The 12,204-nt window shown below is 45.4% G+C and overlaps 1 protein-coding gene across 2 annotated transcripts in view; it reads right to left on the bottom strand.

Moving 5' to 3' along the window:
* MYOF (myoferlin) overlaps positions 1-12,204 on the bottom strand; it is a 147,323-nt gene that overhangs the window by 90,811 nt on the left and 44,308 nt on the right. For both annotated transcript variants that reach the window (XM_090277959.1, XM_090277958.1), the window contains exons 6-7: positions 1,286-1,452; positions 501-629 (exon numbers count right to left, since the gene is read on the bottom strand). In XM_090277959.1, the coding sequence (XP_090134085.1) occupies positions 501-629; positions 1,286-1,452 (296 nt within the window). The remainder of the gene's footprint in view (positions 1-500; positions 630-1,285; positions 1,453-12,204) is intronic.

Here is a 12,204-nt window from a genome sequence, read left to right as displayed (position 1 = left end):
TCATGGTATCCAGTATTTTTGTGAGATGTATTCAGTGTTTTTGAGGAGTGTTACAGAAGAGGCCAACAGAACCAGGCTATATATTGTCAGTACGGGGGGAGGGACTTTTTTTTACTCATAATTGCTTTCCTTTAACATGTATTATTTTTTAGCAAAGTAAGTTTTGACACTGTTAAAAAGTCAGGTTACTCAGTCACAACGAGTCATCCCTCAGAGCATCCTGCTAATTAGAAAGACAGAATAAAGGCAGAAGTAGGTGATATGATGGACTCCATCACAGGAGTACAAGGACCCATTAGGAAGGGCTCTGTCAGAAAAATGTTGCCAAAATACCAGAAAGACCCCGGCAGCCGGAGAAGCAATAACAAAGCAGGCCATGTGATTTCAAGACCCAGTGGTTCTTACATTTAATGCTGGAATGCCATATTGTCTTTACCAGTTGAATTTGTACATGTGTTCCCCTCCCACGTGAGACAGGACAGCTCACTAAGCCCATTTACCTCATCAAAGAATGGATTGTTCCCTCGCTTGATTCTCGTTCGGTGTGTCTGGCCACAGATGTGGACTTTGACTACAGGTCTTATGTTGTTGCCACTTAACTGCCGACCCTCAATCACTCGGACCCGGATCTGCAAGCACAGAAGGGGTGTTGTTACAGGTCCTTTCCCAGCACACGGTGTATGAGAATCCTCAGGTGTTTCCTCAGCTCGTTCACCTGTGAGGATGGAGGAAACCTGGCAAGGGCAGCGATGCAATGCACTGGTCCTAACAGATTGGGTACGGCGACATGTGCTCATTCCCAGAGTGGGGACGGGAGTTGGGCTGTGGAAACCAAGAGCAGGAGTGAGGATGAAATAGTCCAGAGCTGGCCTGGGAAAGGGCAGGCAGAGCTGAGGCACTGCTCAGACCCCAGCCCCGCACCTGGTCTTCCTGAGCCCTGGGATGTACTAACTCACTCCACAGCCGTCTCCAAGACCAAGGCAGCGCCCAGAGCTAGGAAAACTCAATGCCTATGCTTTTATTATTTAATTAGTTCTTTCCTGCCACCAAAGGGAAGGAAGGGGATGATTTTATTTCTCTGAAGAGCCTTATCTAGCTTGACATCTATTCCTACAGGCAGAAGAAAGATGGAGAGCTCTTCTTATTGGTTTATGACCCGATGGCCTAGTTTTACTAGTTGAGACACTGCCAACAGGAATAGGTCCTTCCTGACATCACTGTAACTTCCAGAAGCTGAACAATACGGTAGCAAGGCAAGGATACGGGACACTTGGGTTCTTCCTACCTGGAAGTCCTGTGGCTTGTTGGACAGCATTCGCCGGGTGTTCTTCCCCTTCGTGAGTCTCCGGGCAAGCTGAGCTTCTGACACCACCCCATCTGGCGCCTTGGGACCAAGGCCCCTGACTGTTCTGTCCAAGCCATCTTCCTCATCTCCCTCTTCCTCCTCTTCTCCTGAAACACCCAAAAGGAACCCAGCTGGAGATGGCCCTCCCCCTGTGAATGTCTGAACACTCTGTTTTCCTGGACAGAGAGTTTTCAGTGGTCCTGAGGTGTCAGGTGGAGGAGATGCTTTTTGGTGACACTGACTTGGGCTTGTTTTGACTCAGACAATGATTCTTTAGGAAGATATGTTTGTGGTGCATCAGGGTGCTCGTTTAGGCTGTCTTCGAAGTGACAGGGAGACTGCCAAAGCCCACGTGAGAGGTGAGATGGCTCAGTGAGACCCGGCCAAAGATCACCTGGTTCTGATTTTGGAGCCCAGCCTGGCATTAAGGGGACTTTCTGTGGTGAGGACAGAGGGATGAGGACATGCCATGGGAAAATGGAGCCTTGCAGAGGAGGCTTCAGCTCCACCCTTCCCACTGCAGGTCTCTTGAGATTTGTACTGTTTCCTTTCTGTGTGAGCCTCCTAATTCACGAATGCCCACTTCACCCTCATGGCAGATGAGAAACTCATCTCTCGTTTGCTTGCCAAACAGACCATGGTGGTCACCCTGCTCTCCCTGTGTACTGGTTTGTCATTTCCACAAACCTCTGTCCCCTCACATTTCCCCCTAGCTTCCCTTCACATTCAGGGGGAAACAGCTTTTCCTTCTTGGTAAAGGGAGAAGCACCCCTACCCAGCCCCCTCCCCTCCAGGCCAATACATATATCTCCCGTGGCTCCTTCTCCACGGCAGCCTTTCCTCTATTTCCAAATATGCACAAATATTTCACTCCTTAAAAACAAAACAAAACTCAACTCCATCTCTATGTCTCCTCTTTCTTTCATCCACTGACAAAGAGACAAAAAGTTTGAACTCCCAGTAATCTGTACGATATAATTTAAGAGAAACGAGAAAAATACCTGCATTCGCACTTCCTACCTTTGAATTCCAAAACTCCTTTACAGTGCAAAATCATGTAAGAGACTTAATTTCCACTGAAGTCATCTGTCAGTCGCTCACATTATAGTATGAATTAGGTCAATCAGCTTGCCATGTAGCACAGCTCTTAAAGCTTGTGCTCTAGAGTAATACTGCCTATGTTCAAACCCTAACATTGAGCCATGTGAGTATGAGTACGTTTCTTGCTTTCTGTTTGTTTCCTCATTTGCAAAAACGGGGAAATGACTGTACTCACCACAGAGCATTGTAATGATAAACTTAAGCCTTCAACACTGTGCCTGGCACAGAGCAGCACCCTGTAAGTTTTGTTGAGGAATCAGTTTTGGTTGGAGCACAGAACACTAGAACACTCCTGGAGAGCAGCACCGGGAGGGGGTTGGGGTCTGAGCAATCAGTGGCAGCGTAAGGGCAGGGGGCAGAGTGAGGAAGGAGCAACCATGAGGAGGTATAAGGTCTCCCTGATGGACTCCTTTAGAGTTTAGCCCGGCATGAACCCTCTTCCTCAGCACCCTTTCGTTCATGCTTAGCCCATCTAACCTGGCTTTTGTTCTGCAAAGGTCAACCGTGACCTCTTCTTGCTAATTCAGGAACCTTTTCTGAATTCTCATGCTTGATCTCTCATGGCATTGGACGCCGGGACCCACACATACTTCTCTGAATCATGCAGCTCTCCTCCCAGGGCTCTGACTAAACCTTTTCAGGCACTTCCATGCGCCCCCTTTTTGTTTTCTACCCACCAAGTGTGACGTCTCACTCTGTCCCTCAGCGCTCTGCTCCTCTGACCTGACACTGAATCCACAGTTCATTGTCCTTCACGGAGTCCCAGACCCATAGAATGCTAGACTCAAGGGTCCAGCCTGCCTCTCACTCCATTTTACAGAGAGAGAAACTGAGGTCCAGAAAGCTGAAGCAACTTATTGGGTTACTAAGAACTGAGCTGAAAGCAGGACCAAGTCTTTGTCCTACGTCACTGGTGCAAGAGTGGATCTACAACCAGGCTTCGGGTGAAGGAGATGCCGTCCTAATCCTGGGCAGTCCCATGGAAGCCAACGGTAGGGAGTAGTTACTTTTGCCTTTTGCGAGATAACCTGCATCTCTCCTTCCCCATCCTTTAGGAGGCTTCAAAAGAAGGGCTTTCCTGCTACCCATAACGGGCTACCTGGGTCTTAGAATGTTCTTCCTCCTATTCTCTACCAGGTAAGCTCATCAACTGCCTCAAGGTCCAGATGAAATGTGCTGTCTTGGGACAGGCCCTCCCTGCCTCTCCCAGAGAAAGTGAGTCGCTTTTCTTATGCCTTCCACACACTGCTGCACCCAGTCCTCACCACAGGCACCGGCATCTACTGTTAACCCGTAGGCTTCCCCACTGCTATCCACTCTCAGAACCAGGAGGCATGTCCTATTCTCCCCCGCAACTGCCCCTGGGCCTGGCACAAATCCTAGTACACAGCAGGGGCACAATGAATGTGGAACGAGTAATAAGCGAGAGCATCCTGGCCCCTGCGCCTGCCTTCTCAAGTTCTTCAGCCATTTGACAAAACCCCAGCCCAGGTCTCAGGAAAGAGGACCCAGACTGAGCAACGCATGGCTTTCAGCTCCTCCAACAACTAAGACTAACTTCCTGGGCCGCTGTGGACTGTTCCATTTGGGATGGGCGGCTGTTTAGGGCAGCAAGCAGGAGAAGGAGGAGAGTAAAGTGTACCCCTTTGTGGTGCCAGACTCTGGACAAGCCCACATTAAACCCTTGATGGATGCTCCAGAAACAGACTGCAGGGAATGAAGAGCCAATTTCTGGAAACACCTACTGTTATTCAGACTTTAGGCTGAAGGGATGGATCAGAGGAAACCAGCCTCAGTCATGACGACCGCCAGCATCTCCACGTAGCAGGGGAAGGATATTTGAGCAGGAAATCGGCCCTTTCTGTGCCAGGATGCTGCACAGGGTTAACAATGCAACCCTAAGTGTTCCACAAAGAATGAGGGGGGCCCTTGCATCGCCAAACACACCCTTCTGCTATTTTGTTATGTGAATGTTAGTGGTTGTACTGGCATGCCCTGTTAATGAGACCCAGGCATGAATCTGAACCACTGCCACGTGGCTGTACAAACAATGACTCTTTCATGATCGCAGAGGGCAACTAAGCCTGGAGCCCCTGACTGAATAGGAAGCTGCTGGCTGTACGAGCCTATGTGCCTCGCAAGGCTACTGTCACAAAGTACCACAAACTGAGTGGCTTAAAAAATAGAAATCAATTCTCTGATAGTCCCCAAATCTAGAAGTCCAAAGTCAAAGTGTTGGAAGGGCTATGCTCTCTGGGAAGCCTTGAGGGAAAGATCTTTTCTTGACTCTTACTAGCCAGTGGCTCCTGGAAATCCTTGGTGTTCCTTTGGTTGTGGCTGCATCCCTCCAGTCTCTGTCCCTATTGTCACAGGGCCTTCTTCCCTGAGTGTCCGTGTGTCCCCACCCGTTCTCATAAGGATACCTGTCATTGAATTTAGGGCCCTCCCTAATGTAGTATGACCTCATCTTAACTAATTACATCTATAAAGACTCTATTTCCAAACAAGGTCACATTCGGAGGTTCTGTGTAGATGGAATTTGGGATGGGGGACACTATTCAATCCAGTACAGAGAATGTCTTCTGTGTCTTTCTAGTTTGTCCCATCTATTACTGCATCCCACAAGTCTGCAGCCACACAGGCCACCCGTCTATTGACCACTTCACTTCTGTGTCCCTCATTTCCTTCACGTCCTCGCTTTTCTCCTAACCTGTGTTGGATTCTGTGATCTAACACTGTACTTGCCCCTCTGTGTACGCTGCAACCCCTCCCTTCTCTCACTTCTTGGTACCCACCTGGTTCATTCGCCCCCACCACTTGCTCCACCCCTTCATCCAGGCAGCCTGAGAAGAACACACACCTTACTGACTAGTCTCACTTTAATTTCATGATAACAAACCTTCAGTGAACTCGCAGGGCTGCCCCGCCATCCTACATTTGTAAGGCATCTACTTCAAAGTTCTCCTGGATCCTGGTCTAAGTGGCCACTGGTTAGCCAACAAGGTCAAATCACTTTACCTTGTGCAATGCCCACCTATTCTGCACCTTCAAAGCTTCCCATACCTTCTGTATCATTCTCACTGTCAACAAATGACCTTACTTCTTATTTCATTAGCAAAACAGGCAATCACAAGAGAACTTACACATCCTCCCAGCTCCAAATCTACCATCCTGCCTGCATCTGTCGTCTGCCCTCCCTCCTGCTCCAATCCCTGAACTGCCTATGCTCCCTGACCTGAGGACAAGCGTTCTACATATGCATGAGTCTCATCTCCTCTTGTTACTCAAGGACTTTGTTTCTGCAATTTCTGCCTCTGTATCTGCTCACTAGGTTCCCCCTCTCTACTGGAGCATCCCCATCAAGATATAAACATGCTGTACAGTGAAGGAAACCATCAACAAAATGAAAAGATAACCTATTAAATGGGAGAAGATATTTACCAATGAAATATCCAATAAGGGGTCACCCTGGCTGGTTTGGCTCAGTGGATTGAGCGTCGGCCTGCGAGCTAAGCGTCGCTGGTTCGATCTTCCAGTCAGGGCACATCAGAGAAGGAAAACTCTGACTCCAAAAAACCTTCGCTGCCTTGCGGCATACCTCTTCAGGGGAAAGGCTAAGGGAGTAAACCCCGACAGAAAATCCGGAGCCGGAGTCCCTAAGGCGGTTTGACGTTGTAGTCAACACCGGCAACTCCTGCGGCGCACCTGAAGCCAAGCTGTATTGACTCCGTCTTTCCCTTGGATCCTTCAGCTGCGAAGAGAGGGGGGGTCTGCTGCATGGGCAACAGCAGACCCTCCATATCACCCTGCCCAGGCTCTGTAGCTTCATCGCAAGATGTCGATTCAACACGGGAGGAGACAGATACTGTGTCACTCCCAAGTCGGACTGCACAACCATTCTCGGCAGTGCAGATAGACTCTTAAGAAGCTACACCATCGTCTCTCGAGACGGACGGCTGCCGCCGCCGCCGACGATCCAATAAGGGGTTACTATCCAAAATACATAAATAACTCATACAATTTAACACACACACACACAAACACACACAAACATATTAAAAAATGGGCAGAGGACCAGAATAGACATTTCTCTAAAGAGGACATATAGATGGCCAATAGACATATGAAAAGATGTTCAATGTCACTAATCATAAGGGAAAAGCAAATTAAAACTATAATGAGATACCACCTCACACTTCTCAGAATGGCTGTCAATAAATCAACAAACAACAGTGTTAGCAAGGGTGTGGCAAAAAGGGAACCCTCATGCATTGTTGATGGAATGCATATTGGTGCAGCTACTATGGAATACAGCATGGAGATTCCTCAAAAAGTTCAAAGTAGAACTACAATAAGAAATTCCACTTCTTAGAATTTATCCAAAGAAATCCAAAACACTAATTTGGCAAGACATATGCACCCTTATGTTCATTGCAGTGTTATTTTTAATAGTCAAGCTATTGAAGCAACCTAAGTGTCCATCAATAGATGACTGGATAAAGAAGTTGTGGTACATGTATACAATCGAATATTATTATTCTGCCATAGAATAGAATGAAATCTTGCCATTTGCAACAACATGGATGGACCTAGATGATATTATGCTAAGTGAAATAAGTCAGACAGAGAAAGACAAATACCATATGCTTTCACTTATATTGAACATATGGAATCTGAAAAGCAAAATAAACAAACAAGCAAAACAGAAAAAAACTCATAAATACAGAGAACATTTTGACGGTTGCCAGATGGGAAGTAGGTTGGGGAAATGGATGAAAAAGGTGAAAGGATTAAGATGTACAAATTGCCAGTTATAAAAATAGTCATAAGGATGTAAAGTACGGCACAGGGAACATAGCCAATAATACTGCAATAACTGTGTATGGTGTCAGAGGGGTACTAGACTTATTGGGGTGATCACTTTTTAAGTTATATAAATGTCTAATCACTATGTTGTATGCCTGAAACTAATTAATACTGAATATAAACTACAAATGAAAAAAAATTGTTTTAAAGATATTGTTGGCAGCCGTCCGTCTCGAGAGACGATGGTGTAGCTTCTCAAGAGTCTATCTGTACCGCCGAGAATGGCTGTGCAGTCCGACTCGGGAGTGACATGGTATCTGTCTCCTCCCGTGTTGAATCGACATCTTGTGATGACGCTGAAGCTACAGAGCCTGGGCAGGGTGATATGGAGGGTCTGCTGTTGCCCATGCGGCAGACCCCCCCTCTCTTCGCAGCTGAAGGGTCCAAGGGAAAGACGGAGTCAATACAGCTTGGCTTCAGGTGCGCCGCAGGAGTTGCCGGTGTTGACTACAACGTCAAACCACCTTAGGGACTCCGGCTCCGGATTTTCTGTCGGGGTTTACTCCCTTAGCCTTTCCCCTGAAGAGGTATGCCGCAAGGCAGCGGAGGTTTTTTGGAGTCAGAGTTTTCCTTCTCTGTTTTAAAGATATAAACATGAGGAAATACAGCCCTCAATTTTTTAAAAACTTCCCTGGACTCCACAGTGCCCCCTATAGTTACTGCTCCATTTTTCTGCTCCTCTTTACAGTCCCTCTCCAGCTGCAACAAGCCCTTCACAGTCCCTTTGTATGAACACCATCCTGCCTTCCCAACAATGACCATGTCGTGCAGTCAAATCCCACCAAGCTTTTGACTGCGGCCAACACTGATCTGCCTTCCTTCTGAAGGTCAGTAACTCCCTGTGACTCACACTTGTGCACAGTGATGTTTCAGTTCCCCCGTGGGAACAGCTATCACTACTCCAGCAACTTAACAAGTCTTCATAATTCCTGAGATGTACCGTTGGCCTCTTTCCAGAAGCTCAACAGCAATACTCTTGCAAACTACCCCTGTGTGCCGTCACTTGTGACAATGACACTTCCCTGCATGGCTACTGTTTGCCCATCCAATGCTAAAGAGTTGGTGGCCTGCCCTGGCCAGTGTGGCTCAGTTGGTTGGAGCAACATCCCCTAAAATGAAAGATCATGGGCTCGATTCTCAGTCAGGGCACATGCCTAAGTTATGGGTTCAGTCCCCGGTCAGGGCACATACAAGAGGCAACTGGGTGATGTTTCTCTCTCACATCGATGTTATCCCCTGCCCCTCTCTCCCTCCCTTCTCCTCTCTCTAAAATCAATAAGCATGTCCTTGGATGAGGACAAAAAATAAAAAATAAAAAAGGAAAGAGTCAGTGGCCTTATCATTCTGTCAAGTCTGTCTTCAGCAAGCTCAGCAGTGCCTTTCCCCAGTGGCTGTCAATCTCTCTCACCACCAGTCTCCCACACTCTCCTCACCTAGCATTTCTTCTCTCCATCAAGCAGATGTCACCAGATCTGCAAGCCGTTTCTTCCCCATCTCCCTCACCCCCATCTAACCAGAGGAATGTCCTGTTAGCATTCCCCAGTGATGGACACTCCTAGGAAAGGGTGAGGAAGAGGGACGCTTGCCCAGTCACCACAGGCCTGGAGTATAGACACTCCCCACCAAGCCCCACCCGACCCTGGCCAGCAGGCACCTTTATCCAAACACTCCTCCCACTCATTTTTTAGAGTCCTAGAATGCCAACCTCTGCCCGTAATATCCAGTTTGCTTCTCAGGACGAAGTCTTGTTAAGTGGTGACACTGGTTAAGGCAGAATTTAATTACCTTGGGCCAAAGGCCATGGGAAAATCAGAATGAAGGGCTAGTATAGTATATTCAATGTAAGTTAAAAATTACAAAGCAGAATAGGAGAGAGTAAGTTTCTAAGCATGAAGACATTTTGAGATTTCAGCTGATTTAGCTGGAATGTTGAGCAATAACTTTCCTGAGTTTCTAACCTGCTAGAAGTATATAAATAAATGTCTGTGTTCAACCATAAGCTGATGTGTGAGGGGGGAGAAACAATGACACCAACAAAACATAAGTAATTCACTAACCTTCACCAGATTCTTGCGTAAATGGTACCTCTATGTGTCCCAAGAACATTCTGAAATGGTTCCAAATCACAGACCAGAACAAAAATACCACTAAGAGCCTCTAACCAAAGAGCAATGCAAACACATGCTATAAGCCTGCCTAGGAAATATTGCCTGAAGAGCTCTGTCTGAGTCTGGGCAAGATAATGGTAACCAGGTAAAACACTCAACTCCATTGCTTCTCAAACTGAGCTCCAAAATCTACCTTCATCAGGATTTCCTGGAAGTGTCTGTTAACCATACAGATTTGGGGGTTGGGGAGGAGTGTTCCCCTGCAGACCAGCTAAATTAGACTTTCTGGAGGTAGGTGCTTGAAATCTGCACATTAAAAGATCTCTCTTGATTATTTTACTGTGTCTAAAATTTAAGAATCACTTGTCTATTATGATCACTTTGATTTTCTTAAATATCCTGGGAAAAAACTGGCTTAATACAATCAGTTTGCTGGACGTAGTTATTTAGAGGTTCGACCCTGGAAACTGTGGCTGTGACAGTTTTCAAACACACTGATCATTTTCCAGTTCCACTCTGACCAAGTCAGTCTCTGTTCAGAAAATGAACGAGGGTATCTATCAAGGACAAATGTGTCAGCCTAGCCCTCCCAGCCCTCAGGAACATGCTTCCCTTTCATCACGCCTCTGAATGAATCAGTCACTTTCGTCTGTTCATTAATGTTTCCCAAAATAATGTTTTTGAAAAAAAAAATTAAACCATATCCATTTCATATCCACCATTCACTCATTCATGCATTCACTCAACCAACCAGGCATTTATTGAACACTTAGGACTTTGTAAGTGCTGCTCTAGGCACAAAGAATCCACAGTTGAGCCCTGGCTGGTGTGGCTCAGTGGATTGCGCACCAGCTTGCGAATGGAAAGGTTGCCAGTTTGATTCCCCGCCAGAGCACATGCCTGGATTGCAGTCCCCAGTTAACTGTGTGGGAAAGGCAACCAACCTAAGAATCCACAGTAGAAATAGACAACTGAAAACGTACGTTCTCTAAGAAATTATTTCCCAAGTAATAATTTGCTTAGTCTTCTCTTGAGGAATTTATTATTTTTGGCTCTGAGTTATAGTTATTCATATTGATATCTTCTCTTTCTCTTGAAATGCAAGCTCCTTGGTGGCAAACAATGCCTTTCTCACCTCTGTATGCCTTCCAATAGGTGTCAGTAAGTGCTTTCTGAACTGGATCAGATTTAATTTCAAGCAAAGTGATTTTGTCATTTGTGGACTGAAATCAATTTGAAGCGTCAAGTCTGGCTATGCACGAATTTTTGCGTTTCTGTCATTGGACAAAGCACAGTTTTAAAGCAGATGGTTCTTTAGAAATAGATATAAGATTTTAAAAATAGTTTAAGTTGAGCACAGGAATGTGGGCTCCAGTCAATCTAACTGACATCTGGCGAATCAAGTTGAGAAAGTAACAGGTTTACAGGAGGTCAAGCCTGTAGTCTGAGTCAGTCCACCCATCTGTCATAAGAACAGTCTCAGAGGCAGGACAAAGAGACACCTTTAGCCCCATACACTTTCAGTCAATCCACCAGTGCCCCAGCCATTTGTAACCTTTGTTATCTTGCTATACGAGCCCCAGGAAATCAATCCTTAAAACTGAACGCCTAAGATAGACCACCAGAGACACAATCCATGAAAAAAAAAATCAGTAAGCTGGACTTCATTAAAATAAAAAATTTCTGCTCTGCAGAAGACAAGTCAAAAGAATTCGAAAACAAGTGACAGGCTGAGAGAAAATATTTGCAAAAAGACACACCTGATAAAGGACTGCTATTTAAAATGTACCAAGAACTCTTAAAACTCAACAATGAGAAAGCAAACAACCTGATTAAAATGGACCAGAGACCTGAAGAGACACCTCACCAAAAAGTATATACAAATGGCAAGTAAGCATGTGAAAAGATGCTCTATACCATGTGTCCTCAGGGGAATGCAAATTAAAACGAGTTACCACTATCTGAATGGCCCAAATCTGGAGCGCTGACAAATCCAAATGCTTGTGAGGATGTGGAACGACATGAAGTCATTTGTTGCTGGTGGCAAAGCAAATGGTACAGACGCTATTGAAGATAATTTGGAAGTTTCTTATAAAACTAAACATATTCTTAGCATACAGTCCAGCAATCACATTCCTTGGTATTTTACCGAAAGGAATTGAAAATGTATATTCACAAAACAAAAATGCACACAGATGTTTACAGCAGCTTTATGCATAATTGCCAAACTTGGGAGCAACCAAGATGTTCTTCAGTGGGGGAAATGGATAAATAAACTGTGGTACATCCAAACAATGGAATATTATTCAGCACTTAAAAAATAAGCTACCAAGTGATTAAAAGACATGGAGGGATCTTAAATGTATATTACGAAGTGAAAGAAACCAATCTTAAAGGTTATATACTGCATGACTCCAAACTCTTAGGACATACCAGAAAAAGGAAAACTACAGAAACAATAAAATAATCAGTGGTTGCCAAAGGTTGGGGTGGGAAAAGATGAATATACAAAACACAGAGGATTTTTAGGGCACTGAAAATACTCTGTGTTATAATAATGGATACATGTCATTATATTACATATTTGTCTAAACCCATAGAATTATGGAGATTATGATGTGTCGAAGTACGTTCAGCCTTCATAAAAAATGTTCCACTCTGGGGAATGATATTGACAATGGAGAGGGGCTATGTATGTGTGAGGGCAGGGGGTATATGGGAAATCTCTGTACCTTCCTTTCAATTTTGCGGTAAACCTAAAACTATTCTTAAAAAAGTCTAAAA

The sequence above is a fragment of the Furipterus horrens genome, unplaced genomic scaffold (assembly GCF_987537825.1).
Source record: "Furipterus horrens unplaced genomic scaffold, mFurHor1.1.pri manual_scaffold_5, whole genome shotgun sequence".
NCBI lineage: Eukaryota > Metazoa > Chordata > Mammalia > Chiroptera > Furipteridae > Furipterus > Furipterus horrens.
Note: the sequence above shows the minus strand (reverse complement) of the source record. Positions and strands in the feature narration are given on the sequence as shown.